This window comes from Moschus berezovskii, chromosome 22 (assembly GCF_049115385.1).
Source record: "Moschus berezovskii isolate FMDL1 chromosome 22, NW_MosBer_1.0, whole genome shotgun sequence".
NCBI classification, from domain to species: Eukaryota; Metazoa; Chordata; class Mammalia; order Artiodactyla; family Moschidae; genus Moschus; species Moschus berezovskii.
In genome coordinates this window covers 12,742,281-12,758,422 of record NC_142481.1, presented here as the reverse complement: position 1 = coordinate 12,758,422, position 16,142 = coordinate 12,742,281, and the positions used below count along the sequence as shown (strand labels likewise).

General features: G+C 57.1%; 1 protein-coding gene across 6 annotated transcripts in view; it reads left to right on the top strand.

Annotated features, from left to right (window-relative positions):
* The window catches only part of POU2F2 (POU class 2 homeobox 2), a 59,891-nt gene that overhangs the window by 26,587 nt on the left and 17,162 nt on the right, over positions 1-16,142 (top strand). For 5 of the 6 annotated variants that reach the window (XM_055412059.2, XM_055412058.2, XM_088830789.1 and 2 more), the window contains exons 1-5: positions 23-97; positions 8,625-8,690; positions 8,808-8,842; positions 8,977-9,033; positions 11,918-12,034. In XM_055412059.2, coding sequence (XP_055268034.1) covers positions 31-97; positions 8,625-8,690; positions 8,808-8,842; positions 8,977-9,033; positions 11,918-12,034 — 342 coding nt within the window. In that variant the 5' untranslated portion in view covers positions 23-30. Of the gene's footprint in view, positions 1-22; positions 98-8,624; positions 8,691-8,807; positions 8,843-8,976; positions 9,034-11,917; positions 12,035-16,142 lie in introns of those variants that run through there. The other variant, XM_088830790.1, reaches the window with a different exon arrangement.

The window sequence follows — 16,142 nt, the reverse complement described above, 5'->3', positions numbered from 1 at the left end:
GAAGGCTTGGCCCCCAGAGAGGGCGGAGAGATGACACAGTTGTTCCCCCAGCCCTGCGGGGCGGGCAGCATGGTTCACTCCAGCATGGGGGCTCCAGGTAAGGGGCTGGGGCGCACAGGCAGCACCCTGGGGTTCGTCCTGGCTCGGCCTGCCCTTCCTCTCCGGCTGCTCCTCCGCCCTCTGACTCTGCCTCAGCAACTGCCCGTCTCCCCATCCTGCGTCCCCCACCCCCAGCTCCTCTTTCCCCTCCCCTTTCGCATCAGCCCTGGGGAGCTTCAGACCTCTCCTCCTGTCCTCTGCCGCTCCCTGCCCTGAGGGGTCTGGGGGAGGACGATGGAGCCAGGCTCTCCTACAGAGGGCCAGTGGGTGGGCGACCTGAATGACCCTGGGAGAGGACTGCCTGGGGGCTGGACCTCTGAGTGTGTGCGTCTGTGTGCGCGCCTGTCAACTGGTTCTGCGTTTTCTATGTATGACTGTCAGGTGTGCGTGTGCGAGGGGCTGTGTGTGCGGCACTGTGGGGATAGCCTTGGCAAGGCTGTTTTGATTCACTTCCTTACTTCGTTCACCTCCGATGTCCCCTTCTCTGGTGGCCTCCCCTGCGTTCCCCATCTATACGGGCAGCCAGTCCCGGCACTCTCGGGCCCCTCACCCAGTTCTGTCTTTTCCTCGTGGTACTCATCACCCTTGAAAATTTATGATATGTTTGTGTGTTTATGAACTGCCTCCCCTACTAAGTGTCAGCGGACTGAGCGAGCATTGTCCGCCAAGGGCTGTACAAAGTGACTTGTACATGTTGACTCATTTGGCATAACCTCTCCATCTCTGCATAATGATGGTTAGCTCTAGGCGGTGCAGATGGGAGAATTAAGCGAGGTAATACAGTAATAGCGGGGCCTGGACCACGGCCAGTATCCATACTTTAAGGGTGTTTTGTTTGCGGCCCTATGGTTCTGACTGTGGGGATGTGTCCCATTTGTGGGTGTCTGTGGGGCTGAATCTTGGTTTGGCCTGCATCTGCGTGCATCAGCATTTGCGGGTGTCCTGTGATCCGTCATCAACACGTATTTACGGAGCAGTTCTGTGCTGGATGTTGGAAATACTACTGAAGAAGGCAGTTCTGGGTCTGTCTTCCTGGAGTGCCCAGTTCAGCAACGGAGACAGACCTGTCACCAGACAAGGGAGGAAGCACAGGCAGAGGGGTGAGAACTGGGATGCAGGAGGCACAGGGCACTGTGCAAGCCCAGAAGGCTTGCCCAATTCGGCTAATGTGGCATCAGGAAGGAATTCCTTTAGGAGGGCATGTCTGGTCTGAGATGAAGGATGAGTAGGTGTGAGCAGGCAAGGGAGGCAAGAAGCGGGCTGAGGTAGAAGGAAGGTTACTCGCAGGATGCTGTGTGATGTGACGATTTACTGAGGTGACCGTATGTGCAACTATGGATGTGTGTGTGTGTGTTTGCGCATGTGCGCATGTGTGTACAGTGCAGACACAGTGACCCAGGGCATCTACACAGGATAACGTGTACATACTGTCTCTTCCCTGTCTGGGGGGAATGGCGGCTTTGTCAGGCACTGGGTTAGACCCTTTATTTGCCATTTCTCAGAGAATTGCCCTGGCTGCAAGGCCTGCCTGGGCTCCCCAGCCTGGATGTGAGTTAACACATGTGTGGTCTTGAGCAGGTCATGCCTCCTGCTCGGTCCTGGCCTCTACATCTCTGGAATGGGTTCTGGGTTGCACCCTGGCCGTCTCCCAGGAGGAGGGGACTCTGGGAGTGTGAGTAGGTGCACGTGTGTGTGTGTGTGTGTGTGTCTATCTGAGTGATCTGTGTGTGTGTACACATCTCTGTATGTCTGTCTAGTGACTGTGTGTGTGTGTGTACATTTGAGTCTACCTTTATGTCTGAGTGACCCTGGGTGTGTGTGTGTGCATATCTTGTGTGAGTACATCTTTGTTTGTCTATATGAGTGACCCGGATGTGTGTGTATATGCACATCTGTATCTATCTGTGTGTCTGAGAGACTCTGGATGTGTGTGTACCAGTCTGTATGTGTGTCTGAGTGACTCTGGGTGTGTGAATGTATACCTGTGTGTATGTGTGAGTGATTCTGTGTGTGTGTGTATCTTTCTCTGTGTGTCTGAATGACTCTGGGTGTGTTGAGTGTGTAGCTGTGTGTGTGAGTGACTAGGGGGTGTGTGTGTGTGTCTTTGTGTGTCTGAGTGGCTCTGGGTGTGAGTGTGTAGCTGTCTGTATGTGTGTCTGAATGAGTCTGAATGAATGTGCACAGCTTGTGTGTGTACATCTTGGTGTGTCTGTCTCAATGACCTGGGTGTGAGTGTGTACCTGTCTCTGTCTCTGTGTGTGTGTGTACATCTGGTGTGTGTCTATCTGAGTGACCTGGGTGTGTCTGTGTGTGTGCACATCTGTGTACATCTATCTGTACATCTGTCTGTGAGTGACTCTGGGATGTGCGTGTGTACGTGTTTGGGGGTGACTTGGTGTGCGAGTGTGTGTACAGGCAGGTGTGCCCACACATGTCTGGGTATGCGTTTTGCATATCTGCTGGTGTCATTGTGTCTGGGCTCGCGTTTCCATCTGCACACATTCCCGTCTGGGATCCGCGCACCTGTTCCCATGTGTGTTTGCATGGTCTGGGTTCGTGTTGGGGCCCCGCCTGGCTGAGGCTGTGGTGTGTATGCTCCGTGGCAGCTCCTGTCAGCACAGCTGCGGGGCCACCACTCTTGTTGTGTCTGCATCCTCCCCCCTGACACCCAGGAGTGTTCACTCCCTGGAGGCCACCCCAGGAACAGCTGTGGGGTGTGGGTGTGAAACACTGCTCCCAGGGAGGTCGGGCTGGGCCAGTGGGTGCACACAGGTTCCCGGCAGCGCCAACCCGGCCCACAGGGGCTCCCAGGCCCCAGCCTTGCTTGAAGTGGGTTTTGGAGGCCAGGGACCCAGGGGACAGGCCAAGTGGGGCTGGGAGGGGTGAGGGGCAGCCCTTGGGCCCTCTATATTTAGCCCCGTTTTCGGTAAGTGCTAACGAGAAGCTGGCCCAAGTCTGCTAAAACCGGCTGGGGGAAATGCAGAGGAGAAGTGAAAGTCCGGGGAGGGAGGGGCGGGGGAGGGCGGAGGGGACCCAGGGTCCCAGGCCTGGGGCAGTGGGCAAGCAAGCGGGTGTGAGCCCAGGGGCGGGGCAGCCCTGGGCGGGTCTGACCCTCGGTGTGGTTGGTGGGACTTGAGGGGCCCCGCTGGGTCCTACAGGGCTTTTTCCTGCCTGTTCCTCTGAAAAGACACACACTGCCTGTGATGGGAGGAGAGAGGGGTGACCCTCCGCAGCCACCCAGACTTTCTGTGCAGATGAATGAGGCTTTGAGGGGGCGCTTCTGAAGGTGGTGGGGGGATGTTAGAGCAAATTAGAGTCACCTGCAAGGGGGCTTGAAAAAATTAGGACGCTTAGGTTTCACCTTGTGCCATACACTGTGCCAGAGTGTTATGGGGTGGGATTGGGCATGAGTCTTTGTCTAGAGTTGAGAGAGAGAGGGAGCGAGAGAGCCTACAGGATGGGATCTCAGCGAGCCTCTCGCCAGGGTCACCATACCCTGAGTCCCCATGAAGACATCACTGAAGCTTTAGGTCCATGGTGGAAATGGAGTCCCCCCAGTTCATCCCTGGTGGGGATGGTTTGATGAGACCCTCCTCTTGGGTTGGGCTTAATGAAGGAAGAGGAGAGGGGAGGACAGAGAGCTGGGGAACGGGCAGCTCTGGCCATTTTGCTGTCAGCCCAGCCGACGCTGTAGGGGTGTGTGGGCTGTGTGGGAGCTGGGGGTGGAGGCAGGATTGGGGAAACAGTGGCAGAAAGTTCCCCTCAAACCACGTTTGCCTCTGCAGCCACCATTCCTACAGAGGGGAGGTGACCTTAAAGGTTTAGGGTCAGGTGGGAGTCCCTGGGGGCCTGGGACTGAGGGTCAAAGATCAGGTGACCACAGAGAGAGGATCCTTTCCTGCATTCGTTCATTCCAAAGACTATGCAGTGGTGACTCCAGTCTGGGCCTTAAGGAGCCCACCGTTTAGGGTAGGGGTTGCTGCCTAGGCAGTCAGGGTGTGTTGGGGGCAAAGGGAGCCCAGATGAGAGAGGCACTGACCACCTGGGCAGTCCTGGAGGACCTCACAGAGGAGGTGATGTGGAGCTAGGGCCTTAAAGAGGAGCAGGAGGTTGCTAGTCAAGAAGGAAAGGGTCGTCCCAGGTGGGAGGGGAGCAGAGGCAAAGGCCTGGAGGAGAGAGAGCAAGGCGGTCCTTGTTCATCCCACCCACGCGTCCTGTTGAGGACCCCAGATGAGTCAGCCCTGCCCTGAGGGCTTCCTAGCCTGATGGGGGAGACATTCTGGGACCCAGATGGCTGCAGCCCTTAGGACAGTGATGGGGAGGTGGAGCCAGGGTGGAGGGAAGAGGGCAGAGACCCCCTACCTGAAGTCATCAGGGTGGTGACTTCAAGGAGGACGGAGCTTGTGCTGGGTCCTGAAGGATGAGTAGGAGGTCGCCAGGCAGACAGAGTGGGGAACAGCATTCCAGGCCGAGGGACCAGCCCACCCTCAGGCTCTTTACGTGACAGAGACAGTGGGACAGAGGCAGGAACAAGTAAGAGACAGAGAGAGCCGCAGAGAGGGACAAACGTTTATAACCTGGGCTTCCAAGCTGGGTGATGCCGGGGACCCAGCAGTGAATCAGCCCAGGCCTGTCCGCTGATCAGTGGGGAAGAACAAGGGCACAGGTGACCACAGTCCTGCGGGCTTGGGGCTGGATTGGTGAGGAGAGGCTGCCTTAGTTGGCTAGGGCTGCCATAGCAAAGTACCCCCAGACGGGATGGCTTACATTACAGAAATTATTTTTCTCAAAATTCTGGAGGCTGGAAGTCCAAGGTCAGGTTGTCAGCGGGGTTAGTTTCTTCTAAGGCCTCCCTCCTTGGCCTGGGATGGCTGTCGGCTTTCTGGGTCCTCACCTGGTCTTCCCTCTGTGCCTGTCTGCATCCCAGTCTGGTCGTCTTATTAGGGACATCAGCCGTACTGATCAGGGCCTAGCCTGAGGCCCTGATCCATACGTAGGGCCTGATCTCATTTTGGCTTCATTTCCTCTGTAAAGATCCTGTCCCCAAAGACAGTCACAGTCTGAGTTACTGGGGATTAGGAATCAGGAAAGGAGTGTCAGGGGGTACAGCTCAGCGCACCGCAGAGGCCGAGGATGGCACGGGCCCTCTGGGGAGAGCTGGGGCCCGAGGCCGCCGTGGTCTGTGAGCAGGAGGGCGTTCACCCACGAGGCGGGGAGGAACGAACCTGTATGGCCTGGAGCCCTGCCCCCCACCCCTCATCAAGCAGAGGGCGATGCCAGCGTGACTGAAGAGAAAGGCGCCTGGGTGCTAAGAGATGGGCAGCGGAGGGTGACAACGGTCACACCCTGATGGCCAGGATGGGGAGCCTGGGCTTTTCTTAGGAGACGGGGAGCCGTGGAAGGGGTCACGGCTGGGGACGGGGCTCCTGGTGGCATCATGGTCGCTGGCTGGAAGGAGGGGCTGCAGAGGCGGCCGGGACACAGCTTTCCAGGACGCTGGCAGGGATGTAGGGCCACCCTAGGGTTTGTGGTTGCCTGCACCAGGGCCAAGGGCTCGAGATTTATTTGTTTGGCTTTAAGATGTTATTTATTCTTTATCTGGCTGTGCTGGGTCTTCGTCACTGCACAGGCTTTTCTCTAGTTTCGGTGAACAGGGGCCACTCTCCAGTTGCCGTGCGCGGGCTTCTCGTTGCGGTAGCCTCCCTAGTGGTGGAGCGCGGGCTCTAGGGGACTCAGGCCTCGGTAGTTAGGGCTCCCAGGATCTAGCGCACAGGCTCAGTAGCTGTGGCACACAGGCTCAGCTGCCCCTCGGCATGTGGAATCTTCCCGGACCAGGGATTGAACTTGTGTCTCCTGCAGGTGACAGGAGGATGATTGGCAGGTGGATTCTTTACCACTGAGCCACCAAGGAAGCTGAGTCTAGGAGTTTTAGAGCCAGGATCAGGCAGGACTCCTGCTTCTTGATGCCCCAGGGTCAGGAGACAGGGGGACTCCTTCCTCGGCTCCTTTTGTGACCTCCTGGGTCTCGGGGTCCTTCGCCACTCAGTGCCCCTTCCCCAGTGCCTGGAAACAGGGCCTGAATTCTGGGAGCATCTGGGCACCTGCTTCCCACCCCCACCTCGTAAGCTTATGCCTTAGTAGGACTGTGTGCTGGCTTATTATTATTAGTTTGTTTTATTTCTTTTGTGTGTTTGAAAACATACATATAGTAAAACGCTCAGGTTGTAACTGTACAGTTTGATGAGTTTTACGTATGTACAGACCCCCCCCCCCCCCCCCGCCGCCACCAAACAGATCACCTCCCAGGACATTTCTAACCCTCTGAAGGCTTCTTCACACCCTTTCCAGGTCAGCACCCCTCAAAAGGTGTCCACTAATCTGCTGCGTCACCTGAGGCCGTCCTGCCTGTTTCTGGTCCCCTAATTGGGGTCCTGCTGTCTGTCCGCTTTTGTTGCTTCACGTCTTTCCCTTGGCAGCCGCTTTGCGAGATTCAGTGTGTGTGATGCAGGAGCTGCTTCTTTTCCGGACTGTGGAGTTTTTCGCTGTACAGACGCACCAATGTGTTGACTCGTCCCCTGTTAATGGGCCCTTGAGCTGTTTCCAGTTGCGGGGGAGTGGTTAGGAAAGGGCTGCTGCCCGGAGCGGTGCCACACATGTGCCCGGGGCGGTGGTGGTCAGGACGCTCCTTCCTCTGGGGTGGATGCTGGGAGAGGATGTGCTGGGAAGCAGCGCCTCTCTAACTTGCCTGAACTGTGCTTGGATGGGTTTACACCCCTGTCAGCAGCGTGTGCCCTGGCTTTTCCCCTTTTTTCCTTTGTTGGCACCTGGCCTTCGTCGTTGTGGTGCACAGGCTTCCCATTGCGGTGGCTCCTCTGGTTGCCGAGCGCAGGCTCTCGAGCCCAGGCGTCAGCAGTTGTGGTGCCTGGGCTTAGTTGCTCCGAGGCGTGTGGGATCTTCCTGGATCAGGGATCTTCCTGCCCATGTCCCCTGCACTGGCAGGCGGATTCTTTACCACTGAGCCACAGGGGAAGCCCTGAGCTGGTTTTTTAATCAGGAATTTCAAATTAGAGTGGCATTCCTTGTCAAGTGACCCTCAGTTGCAAAATATTGGTACTTTTTCAGTTGCAGAGGCTCTTTCAGGTCTCTCTTTTCTAGCTGGCCTTCTTTAACTATCTTGGACACAGAGCATGCTAGCATTGGATGTCTCCTTTGATAGAACGGGGTCTTGGTGGGGATTTGGAGTGAGTTGTGAGATGTTAGGGTCAGAGTCAGGGTCGGGAGTAAGGTCTCAGGCCAAGCTGGGAGTCGAGGTCAGATGAAGGACTCGGGCCGTCTGGACGAGAACTGGGGATCAGTGTGGGTAAGACAATTGAAAATGGGTCGGTCAGAAACCCAGACTAGGAGTCTAGGACCAGGAAGGGCTGGGTTTGAATGGTTCTCAGGGTGAGCCTGTGTTGGAGTCACTGTGGAGATGAGGTGGAGGAGATCAGAACGGGTTCATCAGACCGCAGCAATACTGATTAGAAGCGGGAGCCCCGGAGTCACAAGGACCCCGGTCCGACCCAGGTGCCTCTGCTGTCTCATGGGGCTCTTGGGGAGGTGCCATCTGTTTGGAACCTCAGTTTTGTCCCCTGTAAAATGGGGGTAACATTGGCATCAGCTGCCAACGTGAGCTCTGAGTCATATCTTGTGCTGTGCCGGTAGCACTCACCTTCCCATGACCAGAATCAGAGCGTTGTGAGCATGGGGTTGTTTCCCTTGCTCCGGGTCCCCTGTTTGCCACCTCCTTCCATTTTCTGGGCCTGCGGGACTGTAGTGTGGGATGGGGTTGGTAGGGTGGGGGCTCCAGATTGGATTAAGGGCAACAGTCCCAGGTAAGTCTGTAGTTTAGGGTTAGGTCTGAGGACAAGGTCAGGGCAGAAGCAGATGGGGTTGGAGTTGGAGTCACAGAGATGAGAGAGCAGGGCCACCCAGCCTGAAAGGGAGGCGGAGCGAGGAGTGGACGGGAAAGTGGTGGGCCGGGGAGGGGGCCTGGGGCGCTGAATCACACCCAGAGATCTGAGGACATGCTCCTGGGGGATGCTGTCGTCCCTCACACCTCCCAGGCCCTACTCAGAGTGGAAAACATGCCTCACCGAAACCTGGTGGGGCAGGACGGGCGCCTGGGCGGCCGCTGCAAGGAGGCCCAAGGCTGACTCGCTCCTTCGGAGCACCACCAGCCTCCCCCAACCCCGGGCGGCCAGAGCCTCGCCAGGACCAAGGGGCAACCTCACCTCCTGCCTTGCCCCAGGTCTCTCGGGGGGTTGGAGGTGACCCTCCCTGTGCCACCTTCCAGAGGGGCCAAGAGGCTTCTCTCCTGTCCTGCCGGTGGAGGGCAGGGGCTTGGAGCAGAGGGCATGTCTCCAGGAAAGAGACGCAAGGTGGCGGGGTATGGGGGGAGAGGCTGGGTGGTGGTGGGGGAGCAGCCCCAGAGCCCTACTGGCTTCCGCACCCTCACCCCACTGGCACCCCTCATCTGTCCTCAGAAATAAGAATGTCTAAGCCCCTGGAGGCCGAGAAGCAAGGTCTGGACTCCCCGTCAGAGCACACAGGTAAGTGGGGAACGGGGCAGGGAGAGCAGAGGTCACCACGGGTGGAGGGCAGGGGTGCTGCGGTGGTTTTAGGGTCGGGGGCTGGTGACAACTCACCCCTCATCCCTCTCGTTGCAGACACAGAAAGAAATGGACCAGACACTAACCATCAGGTCAGGAGGCAGGGGATGGGTAGCGGGGAGAGGGGCAGAAGGGAGCAGAGCACAACTCTGTGGGGCAAGGGCAGGGTGTCAGAAGTTGCTTCATCTCACTGTTCCCATCGTCTGCCCCCACTTGCTCTTTGCAGAACCCCCAGAATAAGACCTCCTCGTTCTCAGTGTCCCCGACTGGCCCCAGCACCAAGGTAAGCCCTGGTCAGAGCAGCCAGGATGACCGCTCGGGTATGACATTTGATAGAGGGTCCCGGATGCCTGCTGTGGGCCCAGGGCCTGGTACCTTGGTGACAGGACTCCTCCCGCCCCTTCTCACCCTCAGGCTCCCGCCCCAGGCCTGTGACTCACCGGGGCTCCTTCCCCTTCCCTGGGGAGGTGGGGGTGGCCAGGGAAATCCCCCCCAGAGCCCCAGGGTGATGAACAACAGGAAGCTGAGGGCCCCGCCCCCATCCCAACTTCCCTGACTGAACAGGGGCCCGCCCCACCCCCACCCCCCCAATGCTCGGGGCCAGGCCAGGAGTGGGGAGCAGGTGGGGGCAGGTATATCCAGTGAGGATGCTGCAGGAGAGGACAGCAGGGAGGCCGGAAGGGGCCAGATGGAGCACATCCCACATCCAGATGGGGCCTGCTGCAGGGCACACCTGGGCTTCAGGGGGTGTCTGGTGACTGGGTCTCCACCCTCCAGTCTGGTGGGGGTGGCCGGCCGATCCAGAGGCCTGAAGATGGCGCAGGGGCAGAGGGGGCCTGGGCGGGACTCCTGGCCCTGACCAGTGTGGCCAGAGGACGGGGTGGGGGGGCCAAGAGGTGCTCTGAGACCATGGGAAAGTCACCCTCCCACTCTGGGCCCCTCAGTCTCCTCTAACCTGGGAGTGGGGGCGGGCAGATTGGATGACCTCTTGGTGTCCGGTTCAGAGTGCGTGGACATGACCCCGGGGAGAAGGCCCCTGACTCTGACCAGGTTCACTCTGGTCTCAAGCTGGGCTCTGGCCTCTGCCCTCAGAGCCAAGAGCATACATCGCCCCCCTCCCCGCCCCCAGCCCTCCCCCACCCCCCTCTGAATCTTTGCAGCCCGTCCTGCCCCACAGCAGCCCTGCTTTCCCCTGAGGGGCCAGTGGGGTCCAGGGGAGCAAAGGTCCTCGCCCCCCCCCAGGTCTCTGCCCACATCCGGCCCGCACTCCCTGCCCTTGCTGCTCCATCCCGCTGCCTCTCTTCTGTGTCAGCCTTTCCCTCAGGGCAGTCATTCACGTGCTTCCATCAGGATGCCAGACAGATGCACATACCACCCTGTGTAATTATTTACATCACAATTTTGTTAAATTGGTTCAATTAAAAAATTTTTTATTATGGAAAATGTGAAACAGATACAAAAGTTGAAGAAAGACCATAGCGAAAACAAACCTCCAGGTACCTGTCACTTAGCTTCAACAATAATCAACTCGTGAACTGGCTTGGTTTCTCAACAGCTAAAATAAAACTTTTTTTTTAATGGAAATTTTATGAATGGAAAACCAGAATCACTTGCCATGGAAATAAAGACAATGATTATTAAAATTACCCAGAGACTCTTGCCTGTTGTAGGGTCTAAGGCTGAGACCAGTTCTCTATTTGTTAGAAGGAAAGGTGAGCCAGGGTTGGAAGGTATTAGAGACATCCTTGCACCTAATGAAGACTTCTCTTAAAAGACCCAGAGAGAAGGAAAGAGCCCCGGGAAGCTTCGGACTCTCACCATGGCACACAGTGGTAGTTTTTTAAAAACCTTTCATTAAAATGTGACACACACTTAGATCCTTGGCATACAACTCTGGATTTTCACAAACTGAACACCTGTGTCGTCAGCATCAGATCAAAAAACAGAACACGGCAAGACTTCCAGAAGGCCCTTAAATCCCCAGGAGGGCAGCCATGGCCCTGACTTCTAGTTCCACTGTTTCACACTGCATCCCCATACCTCTTAGACTTTCTGACACTTGGATCCCACCCCCTGGGGCATGCCACTCACTCTCTGTCATCTGGCCTTTCCCGGGCCTCTGTCTGTCAGTCTCTGTGTCGCAAACGTCGTGCTCGCTCCTGCCAAGTCGCTGAGTTGCCTTGCACAAGTCATTTTCCCTCTATGGACCTCCTTTTGCAAGACGTTGTTGGGATACTGGGCTGAAGGATGATCCCTAACATTCCCCTCTGGGCCCAAGAGTGAGACCCATCAAGCCACACCCCCCCACCCCATGTGTCTTTTACCAACAGACCTCTCAGGCCAGCCCACCATTGTCTGGCTTTTTGTGTAGGAGGGGAAGAAGGCAGGGACCTAGGGACCACTGTAAGCTGGTCTGTCGTACATGGTGGATGCAGATGTGCCTGTATACTCCATGGAGAGATGAGGAGGGGCTCAGCGGACGCTGGGGTGGAGGCTAACAGCAGACCTGAACCACGTCTGGCCTGCAGACACCCTTTGCTGACCTTGCCGCGTTTCTGCCTTAGATTTTTACTGGCAGGGAGCAGAGTGGGGGCTGGTTAGGCCCCCCTTCAGGCAGGCGGGCAAGCTCTTTCCAGCCCACTCCGTCCACACCTGCCCAAATCACCCGTTTGCGCCATCTGCCTGTTTCCTTCAGCTTTGACTTTGTGACCCATATTCTAAGGTGGTGATTTTTCTTTAATACCTTAAGACCCTTCCTTCCAACAAAGTCTTGTTCCACTGGACAGACAAGAGATGTACTCTGGGCTGAAGCAGATGAGGGATGTGGTACCCAGAACCCTCGGGTCCCCGAGGCATCATTTCCCATTTGACACATGGGGAACTGATCCCCAAGAGGTTAAAAGCACTCCTGAAGGCGACCCTCTCCTGTCGGGAGTTTGGGTGCAGAGATTGTGTTAACCTTTCTGACCGATGTGGAAACTGACGCTAAAGTGAGCGGTTAGCCGGCCCCTGCAGACCTTGCCTCCGCCCCCCAGTCTGCTCCTCCCCGTGCGAGCGCGGGGCTGGAGTAGCCACACACGTGCCCTCTCTTTGGTTCGCAGGTGGGCATTCTCTCTGGCCTCCACTTAACATTCTGGGGTCCCGGACCCTGCCTCTCTCCCCCTCAGATCAAGGCTGAAGACCCCAGCGGCGACTCAGCCCCAGCAGCACCCCCGCCCCCGCAGCCGGCTCAGCCACACCTGCCCCAGGCCCAACTCATGTTGACTGGCAGCCAGCTAGCCGGGGTAAGTATCAGGGCACACAGGGACGGGGGACGGTGCGGGGACGGGGGGGAACGGGCCAGCCGCCTCCCGTCTGTTACAGGACCCACGGTGGCCCGGGGTATCCCGCCAGCGCCACGGCCACTCTGTCCACGCCTGCCTCTTCTGCCCGGTAACCCGCTTGGCTCAAGGCGCTAACTAACCCCTCTCTGCCTTCTCTGCTCCTCCCACGCTCCTCCTCCGGCCCCGCCCCGGCTCCGCCCCCCCCGCAGCTCACGGCGCTGATGCCGGCTCAGCAGCAGCTCCTCCTGCAGCAAGCGCAGGCCCAGCTCCTGGCCGCCGCCGTGCAGCAGTCCAGCGCCGCCGCCGCCGCCGCCGCCTCCACCTCCTCCTCCTCTTCCTCCTCCTCCTCCTCCGCCTCCTCCTCGACTTCGCAGCCCCCAGCCTCCTCCTCCTCCGGGGGAGGCGACCTGCCACCACCACAGTCTGCCAGCCAGCCCCCGGGGACCCCACAGCTCACCCTGTCCCAGCCTATCCAACTCACAGCACAGGTAAGGGCGGCCCCCGGGGGAGCATCCTCCCCCGGCCGAGGACCCGAAACTGTGCAAGAGGCTGGCTGGTCCCCGGGTACCATTTACCATTCTGACCACCATCCACTGGCCGGGCAGTCCCCCGGCAACCCTAGGAAGCCTTGGGACACGCCTCCACCTATCACTGCGGGGATAGAGCGAGGCTCGGAGGGAGGAAACCCTCCAGGTGAGGGGAACGCCTGACTCCCCGATTTCTGTGCTCCTCGCTGCGGGGGCCCTGCCACCTGGGAGGTTGACACGACATCCTCAGTTTACGGCAGAGAAAACCGGGGGTCACCTCAGCGAGTAGGACCTGTGTGTGGGCCCCAAACAAAAGGCTGAGAATCAGAATCAGTGTACCCACATCACGTCCCCTGGCTTATCCAGTGAGACCCTCTTTCAGAAAGAGGCCCATGACCTATGGGTCAGGAAATGCCACGTTCTCTCTCCCCGTTCTACAGACTTCCAGACTACGTGGAATCATGCATATGAGGGGCCATATTAGCTTCTAGGCCTGCCACAACAAAGTATCACAAATGGGGTGGCTTAAAGCAACCAAAATGCATCATGTTAGACCAGAAGTCCACAATCAAGGTGTCAGCAGAGCTGGGCTCTCTGTGAAGGTTCTAGGGGGAATCCCTCTTTGCTTCTTCCAGCTTCTGGTGGTGTGGGAAATCGCTGGCTTTCTCATAGATGGATGACTCCAATCTCTGCCCCCGTCATCGCGTGGCCATCTTCTCTGTGCATATCGGTCTCTGTGTCCACATTTCCCCTCTTTGTAAAAGGACAGCAGTCATTGAATTAGGGCCCTCCCTAATGACCTCATTTTAACTTGATCCTGTGTGCAAAGACCTTGCCTCTAAACCAGGTCATAGTTACAGACACCAGGGGTTAGAATTCCCACCATATCTTTTTAGGGAACAAAATCCAACCATGGCAATGGCCAATTCAACTGTTGTCAGTGGCCCACAGACTTCCCCTAAGGATGGCTGACAGGAGCTGAGTAGAAGCTAGGCAGGCCTCCTCTTCTGACAGGGTGCTCTCCCCGGCGAACCCCTTCCTTCCACACCTGTCCATGTCACCCATCTGTGCCATTCACCTGGTTTCCATATAGCATTTGAGTCTGTGACCCGTGTTACAGGACAGGAAGGGCCTAGGAAACCTTAGAACAAGGGACCCTGTTTAACTCCCCACAGCCCTGAGTTTCTCATAGTGACTGTTCCTAGGACCCTCCTCTTCCCCCGCCCCTTCCCTAGGAATCCCCTGGCGGCCTGTGCTGTCTGCACCAGGGAGCTGTCCAGCACCCGCGAGGCTGTTCCCTTGGTAGCGGTTAGCCTCTGATGGACCGGCTCCACTGCTGGCCAGCACTCTCACTTGGGGCTTAACACTGAGCTCAGTCCTTAACACCAAGCGCATCTCTGCCTTCTTAGCGCTTCCTGCCACGAGGTCTGGCTCCTCAGCAACACAGAGCAATCTGGCCTCGCTGCTCTATAGTGACTTTCCCAAACAGATCCTCCCAATGCCTGGCTCGCCACTGTTGCCTCATGTAGTCTGTTGGACATGGCCTTGGTACCAGGCACTGTGCTAACATGACTGCCTTGAACCCACAGACGCTCATCATGCCTGAGGCTCTGGGGGAGTGAAGTGACTTCACCTGCCTCAGGTCATACCGTGAGCTCAAGGGGCGTTGCCAGCCCAGGAGTCCAGAGCTGTAACCACATGATCTGGGGCTGCTGCCCATCTCTGGCACCCTTCCCTCCCTGGCCACCAGAGACCCCTGCGATTTGCCTCGAAGCACACACCTCTCTTCACTGGGCAGTGCTGAGGCTCAGGGCTCCTCACTAGGCTCCTCCAATCTCTGTCCTCCTTTCTACCTGGATGTCAGCCCCCTGTCTTTATCTGGTCAGCTCCTTCTCTTCCTGTAAGTCCCAGCTCAGGAGCCTGTGCCTCCAGGAAGTCTTCCATGACTTCTCTTTCTCTCTCTGGTTTGATTTTCTGCTTTCACCAAAGGCTGTGTGAAAATAGGCCCTCGAAAATCTCTGTTGAAGGAACAGAGACTTCGGGGAGGGCGGAGGGACAGAGCAGCCTAGTGCAGACCCAACCAGGCCATCAGCCCCAGGAGCAGCAGATGCTCCTGTTCAACCAGCGCCTCCAGGCTCTCCACGGACCCTGGGAGCAGCAGGCTGACCCTCTGCCACCCGCTGACCTGCCCGCACCCTGATTCTCCAGGCCTCCTCCTGCCCAGACCTCTCCTCTCGCTCTGCCTGCCCCAGCTTCCCCCAGCTCTGATCTTCGTCTGTTCCCTGCGAGTGCCAAGCTGGGCTGAGGTGATTTCCTGGGAGTTCCGTCACCCCTTGATCTCACTTCCCCAGCAGACAAATGTTTATCCCGGGCAGCCCAGGAGCAGGGAAACGAGCTGCCTGCGCTCAGGCTACTGTGGGTACCACATCCTCCCACGCTCACTGCCCTGCTGCAGTCGCAGCCGGTCCAGCCCTGGCTTGACTCTTCCCAGCCTGTGTCTTGTGCATGCTGGGGCCATTTAACTTCTCGCGCCTGCTCAGCTCCATCTGGCCCTCACTTCACAGATATTTCCCTTGTGTCGAGCCCTGGCGGGAAGTCAGCATGACTCACACAGAGCCTTGTCCCCCGAGGGGCTCCCAGTCTCATAGGGAAACAGACACACCAATAAGCCACCAAGAAATGCTTGAGAAGTTCTAAGAAAGTTAAAGGGCTTCCAGGTGGCACTAGTGGTAAAGAACCTGCCTGCCAATGCAGGAGACCTAAGATACGTGGGTTCAATCCCTGGGTCGTCAAGACCCTATAAACCCACCTTAGTATTCTTGCCTAGAGAATCCCATGGACAGAGGAGCCTGGTGGGCTGCGGTCCATAGGGTCCCACAGAGTTGGACACAACTGAAGTGACTTAGCAAACATGCAGGCAAGAAAGTCAAAAGCATTCATAGTCCTATCACTTTGAAATTGTATATGAAGTACAAAGAGAAAGCCCAGCTTCTGTCCCTGTAATGCTAGCTTCCGAAAAGTAATGTCGGTCAGCTTGGCAGGAACCTTCCTTGCATTTTCCTATCTTGAACAGATGAAGAGCTGATTGTAATACCATTTTACCACTGACTTTTTTTTTTTTTTGTGGCTGCACCGCATGTGTTGTGGAATCTCAGTTCCCTGACCAGGCGTTGAACCCGAGCCCTTGGCAGTGAAAGCACAGAGTCCTAATCACTGGACCACCACAGAACTCCCTCTAATACAGTTTTACACTCTGTGCAGCCAGCACTGGGCACAGTGCCTTCTACCGAGGGGGGCCTCACAGATATTTACTGAATCAATGAGGGATGTTTTGCTGCAGCTTTTCAATCAAGGGTAGGGAAGACATCTCTCCAGGGGAGTCATTCAGAATGTCTGGGGTAGGAGAGGCATTGATTGAACATTTATATTCACTGCTAAAACATCATTTTGTCTCTGGAGAGCCCGGGAAGTTGAGGGGATGTCCCCATTTCATCTTACGGCTGCAGCAAATAGAACTCCAGAAGATCTTTTAGGCAGGCAGG